The sequence below is a fragment of the Hippocampus comes genome, unplaced genomic scaffold, assembly GCF_001891065.2.
Source record: "Hippocampus comes isolate QL1 unplaced genomic scaffold, H_comes_QL1_v1.1 scaffold380, whole genome shotgun sequence".
Lineage (NCBI taxonomy): Eukaryota > Metazoa > Chordata > Actinopteri > Syngnathiformes > Syngnathidae > Hippocampus > Hippocampus comes.
In genome coordinates, this window is record NW_017804876.1 from 237674 (window position 1) to 243004 (window position 5331).

At 45.4% G+C, this 5331-nt stretch overlaps 1 protein-coding gene and 1 long non-coding RNA gene across 2 annotated transcripts in view; one reads left to right on the forward strand and one right to left on the reverse strand.

Annotated features, from left to right (window-relative positions):
• Positions 1-208, forward strand: part of dnajb12b (DnaJ heat shock protein family (Hsp40) member B12b) — a 20389-nt gene extending 20181 nt beyond the window's left edge. The window contains exon 9 of the mRNA XM_019881162.1: positions 100-208. Coding sequence (XP_019736721.1) covers positions 100-136 — 37 coding nt within the window. The 3' untranslated portion in view covers positions 137-208. The remainder of the gene's footprint in view (positions 1-99) is intronic.
• A 1268-nt stretch (positions 209-1476) lies between these two features.
• LOC109522468 (uncharacterized) lies at positions 1477-4175 on the reverse strand. Its single transcript, XR_002169569.1, has 3 exons — positions 4164-4175; positions 2282-2401; positions 1477-1573 (listed from the first exon to the last, which is right to left on the reverse strand). It is a non-coding gene; the product is annotated as an uncharacterized LOC109522468 (long non-coding RNA).
• Between the last annotated feature and the right edge of the window lie 1156 nt (positions 4176-5331).

Here is a 5331-nt window from a genome sequence, read left to right on the forward strand (position 1 = left end):
GCCCCCCCCCCCCCCCACTTCAGGCAGCAGTAAACATGATCGGCTTCCTGCACAAAAGACCTAACAACTTGTCTCTTGCTGGTAAGTTTCACGCCGAAAACATCTTTGTCTGCACAAGACATTGACTTGCGTGTAACTCACGGATGTCTTTTCTCTCAGGTCAACGCACCTGTCCGACGTTGTTCTCACGAGCCGACCACTTCACCACGCAGCGACGTGCAGACTGCCATCCAACTTGCAACTTTTTCCTCTGCTTTGTGATTGTTCTGCAAAAGAAATAAAGCTTGATTACAAAGAACACTTAAACTCTCAACTTCATTCCTAAAAATATAACTTAAAACATTTAAAAAAAAAAAAACATTCTAAATTTTTTTCAAAAAATTTTTTCTAAATTTTTTTTTTCCAAAAATTTTTTCTGGAATTTTTTTTTTTCGGGGATTTTTTTTCCCTGGGTAGAAAAATTGAGGAAAGTGGGTGTGGCATAGCTGGAATGATGGCTCATGATTCGCTGATGGCTGTAAAAGTGGGTGGAGCATGGCAATAACATGCTGTGATTGGTGGAAACGAGGGTGCGGTTATGCAAATAAGGTATGCTCTGATTGGTTGGGTCTTTAAGGGGCGTGGATATGCAAATTTAGAGCAATCCGATTGGTTGAATATTGGGAAGTGGGCGTGGTTATGCAAATCCGAGCGTTCTGATTGGTTATGCAAATTTATGCAAATGAGGGCCTCGTCGTGATTGGTGGATGTGAAATTGGGTGTGGTTTGGGCAGCCTTTGCAGAAAAATTTCTAAGTCCCACTTGAGTTTTGAGGTGAGAGCTGCCCTTCGGTCACACCAGACAGTCTCTTCACTGTTCCCGTCGGTTTCACATGACCCAAAAGCTCAATTCTTGGAGTTTCGAGTCATGTGGAGACCAACGGAATGGCAGTGTTACACTTGTGGCCATACGAGTGACTGATGTGCAACTCTCTCCTCAAAACTTAAGTCTTTGAGAAGTCTTCCGCTGCAGTGACCACTCAGCATGAAAGGCTTCGAGTGAGTTGAGGATGGACTTAGTCATGAAAGGCAAAGACTCGAATTCAAGTTGAACAATTTATTGGACAGAAAAGCTAACAGGACAATGTGAAAGCATTTTACCAGTCACTGTTTGTGTGGGCCAGTGCAAGTTGCGCACACACAAACACTGACGACAGTCTGACGTCTTGCCTGTGCTTGCTGAGCTCATGTGTGATGACACACTAAGGGGTACATGAGCACATCCGACTTCTCTCACTGAGACAAAAACTAAGTGCCGTGTACTCCACAACATCATGATCACACTCTTCTGGTTAAGTTTTTAAATGACATTGAAGTGGGCCAAGTTAGTCATTATAATAATGACTATGTAATAATTAAATAAAATTAAAAAAGGCGGGCGCACTCACCTCCACCTTGTGGTGTGACGTGACATCAGACATCAGCTCTTCAAGCACACAACAAGGGTCAAAACTCACATGTGTCCAAAGGTTGGGCTCCCTTCCGCATGTCCTCCGAGTCTGTCGGCTGCACCTTTGGCCAGAAGCCTCTTCAATCTGTCAGGCAGAAAAAAAACAAAAGTGGGAAGTCATACTCTTCTGCCCCCCCCCCCCCAAAAAAAAAGTTTTTTTGGTAGGTTTTTGTTCTGATTTGTGTTATTCTTCACAGAGTAAGTGGCAAACCTTCACTTCTAAAACGTCCATTTCCAAATCTGCCCGCTCGCGGCTTTCTCTCCACATCTCATGTACATTGAGCAACCTCCTTTCAATCAACTGCTCAACTATTGAAAAGACTCAACGTCGTTCAACCGTCCACTAAAGTTCCCGTAAATTGGAGACAGCAACACTGCCTCCTCCTCGCGGACGAAAACTGGATCTCAAAGTCATGAGAAATGCTCACGCCACATAGAGAAACACGTCAAAATCCTGCATGGATTTGGGGACGCGAAAACACGTGTGAAAATGACGAGTATATTTGTGGACATTATCAACACGTATTTTATGTAATTTGGGATTCATTTTATGAAAACCACAAATATATTTCGAAAAACAATTTCAAAAAAGTCACGGATGCATCTGTGGGAATAGTTTTCAGACAAATCTGCCTTCATTTGTGAACTGGCCACCTCTGTTGTGTTTTTACGATAACTTCCATGACTTCGTAACAATCGACAAATTAGAGGAGCGACGTGCCGTAATGATGCTCCGAAGTTGTCTGCATCAATACATTTACATATAGTTCGTTAAAATGTTAAAATTACTCACTGTGAGCCCGGCTTGTTGCCCGCGGAAAAACTTGCTCGCTGAACCGGATGTGGTACCCTTCTTGTTGTTGTCCTTGTTCTTCTTCTTGGTAGATTTGATCTCTATGGTCCATATCGCCCCCTGCTGTTCAGGAAGCCACAAAGGCATTTGGCAAGCAATCAGAATCGGAATCAAATTCACCGTATTGGTCAAGAATGCAAACCAGAAAAGGAATTGAGCCCCCGCCTCCTTCCAGTTACGACTCGTCCAGGGGAACATAAACAAACAACAAAGACCAATATATTTGACCCCCCGACAATTAAGGTACCCAGAGAGTTGTATTTTTGGTGGGACGACACTTGTAAAGTTGTGGACCACTTCAGTCGCAGGTTTGTCATTCCTATTGTGCACCAGTAGACGGCGCCCTTACGTTTCGTGAAGACCTTTTGTTGTGTTGTTGTTTGGTTTGTTTTGAAGCGTCAACACTTTCGACGACGGGCGCGAGCCTCCCGCGAGTTCGCGGTCGAATTTTGCAATGATTCTTACTGCTGTTAGCTGGTATTGGAAAATCGAAATCGGGTTGATTGTGTAAGCTTTTGTTGAATTGTTAATTATTGTCATTTTATGTTGGGGCATTGTATTCTTTTATGTTAGTTGCATTCTGTTTGATGCTTCCTGAAGTATTCTTATGTTGCTTGCATGTGATTGGTGAAGAAAGGCAGGAAGGAGGGGACGTTACCGGAAGGGGGAGTGTTCGTTGGAGAGTTAGGAGGCAGCCGTGGAAAAAATAAAAAAAAGAGAAAAGAGCTGTGTTCAAACGAAGTCGTCCTCTGCTTTTTTTCCATTCTAAACGTAGAGCAAATCCATCTAAAACCTACGAACCCCTCGACTTACAATTGTTTCCCCTTGCCAATGGCGAGCCCTCTGCTGGAGTTTGAGACTGAAATGTTTGTGAGACTGTCCGGCTGTGACAGGCTGCTCCTGGTGGCGCAGGGGCTGGGAGTTGACCGCATTCTGCTGCAGTTCATGCAGGTGTCCTCGGAGCAAGGAGGGGACAACACGACCAGCGAGGCTACGACACGACCAGCTCCGAACAGCTCACCTCCCCTCCAGCAGCTCAACACCACAAAGAAATTTTGAGCATGTTCAGAAAAAAATAGCGTGTGGTAATTTTATACATCAGCGCTTTCATAACAGCTGTCATCAAGCGGTTGGCAGAATTTTGGTAAATGATCCTCTGCCGGACGGTCAGGACGTCGCCCCCCGCCCGCCGACACACAAGCCTCCCATTGACGCATTGTCGTCGTTGGGTAAACTTTGTTTTGGAAGTGGTGGTGGCGTATTGATTGGTTAATCTAATCTAATCTATATATTCCGAAAGACAGTGACGTGGGGGGGGGGGTATCGGGGCCCTCAGAAAGTCATCCGATGTTTCCTCCCCAATCTGAAACGAAGTTTGATTTCACCGTGATCCTGTGGGTGTTACAGGTACTTCAGCCTCCGGCCCCGTTGGGACCAGCAGTGGTGACCACCCCGCAACCATAGTCTCGACTGTTCCAGCGGAGTTGCCCTTGTCAACACAGCTTCTTGAAACAATGAATAAAGATGGCTTACACGTTTGGAAGTGTGCGGATGGATGTTTTATTTGAACTTTATTCACGATCGCCAATAATGCAAAATGACAAAATGACACAATCTCTTTGTGATACTCGTCTTCAATCTTAAAACGAAGTTGGCTTTGTAAATGTCAGGATGGCATGATGAAGGCAGGCAGTGGTTGGGAATACTGGCGGGGTCGATGGTTTTGGGTGAGGTTTGAGTGCCTCACGTCGCCCAAAGGCAAAGCCCATCTCATAAGTGACGACTCCACGCAGACCGTCTCACCGACTCGTGTGTCAACCACCTGTGAGAACATAGAAAAAAATTCGAAATTTCCGTTCCGAAATGGCCTCATGGTGAAAGACAGCGCGTGGTAGTCCGGCGAACCGAATTCGAGCCCCACCATCTGCTCCATTTATAAATTTAGCAAGAATCGAACCCGGGTTTCCCGTCACGTCGTCCAGGGGCGAAGTTTGGACCAGAAGCGGATTCTCGACGAGATGCAACCGTCTCATCAATCTCCATACGAGGTCATGTGCCTATGATTACATTTGAAAATTTCGAAATTTTCGCAGTAGGATAGTGTAGTGGTAAAAGACGACGCGTCGTAATCGGGCGACCCTGGTTCGAGCCCCACTCTCTGCTACATTTATAAATTGAGCAAGAATCGAACCCGGGGACCACGTCAGGTCTTTATCCACTCGAAAACGCAGAAAGCTTTGGTTGCAATTTGGTTGGTCGTATTTACATAACCTTACACATACTTTTACCGGTTCAATATCTGGTCACAATAATTTGATATGTAAAAGCAACAGGCACTGCAGTCAGTCTATAGCCCAATGGCATACGACTGGGAATACCGCCTGGTGAACTCAAGTTCGAGCCCGGGTGTTGGCCCTGATCACTTGTTTTATTCCTTCACATTCACCTTCTCTGTTATATATACGTAAAAGCGATTTGGTATCACAGTCAGACAATAGCCCAACGGTATACGACTGGGAATCCAGACTGGTGAACTCAAGTTCGAGCCCAGGTGTAGGCTCTAAGCACTCTTAATTTTTTTCCTTCACATTCACCTCCTTTGTAAATATATATGTAAAAGCAGTCGGAATTACTGTCAGACAATAGCCGAATGGTATACGACTGGGAGTCCCGCCTGGTGAACTCTAGTTCGAACCCGGTCTTCAGCACTTCTGTTTTCCACCTTAACATTCACCTTTTCTGTTATATACATGTAAAAGCAGTCGGTATTATGTCAGACAATAGTACAATGGTGTATGAATGGAAGTCCCGACTGGTGAACTCAGGTTCGAGCCGGAGTCTCCACTTAGTCTTTTAAATATTTTTCCCGCCCCGGAAGTGACGTCACCTCCGGAAACCTATTTAAACGGCGCCAACGAGGCAATCATTCTTTCTCACCTTCTACAGCCTCCGCTTGTCCACACGCTGCTCCTGCTCCGCACGCCTGTCCA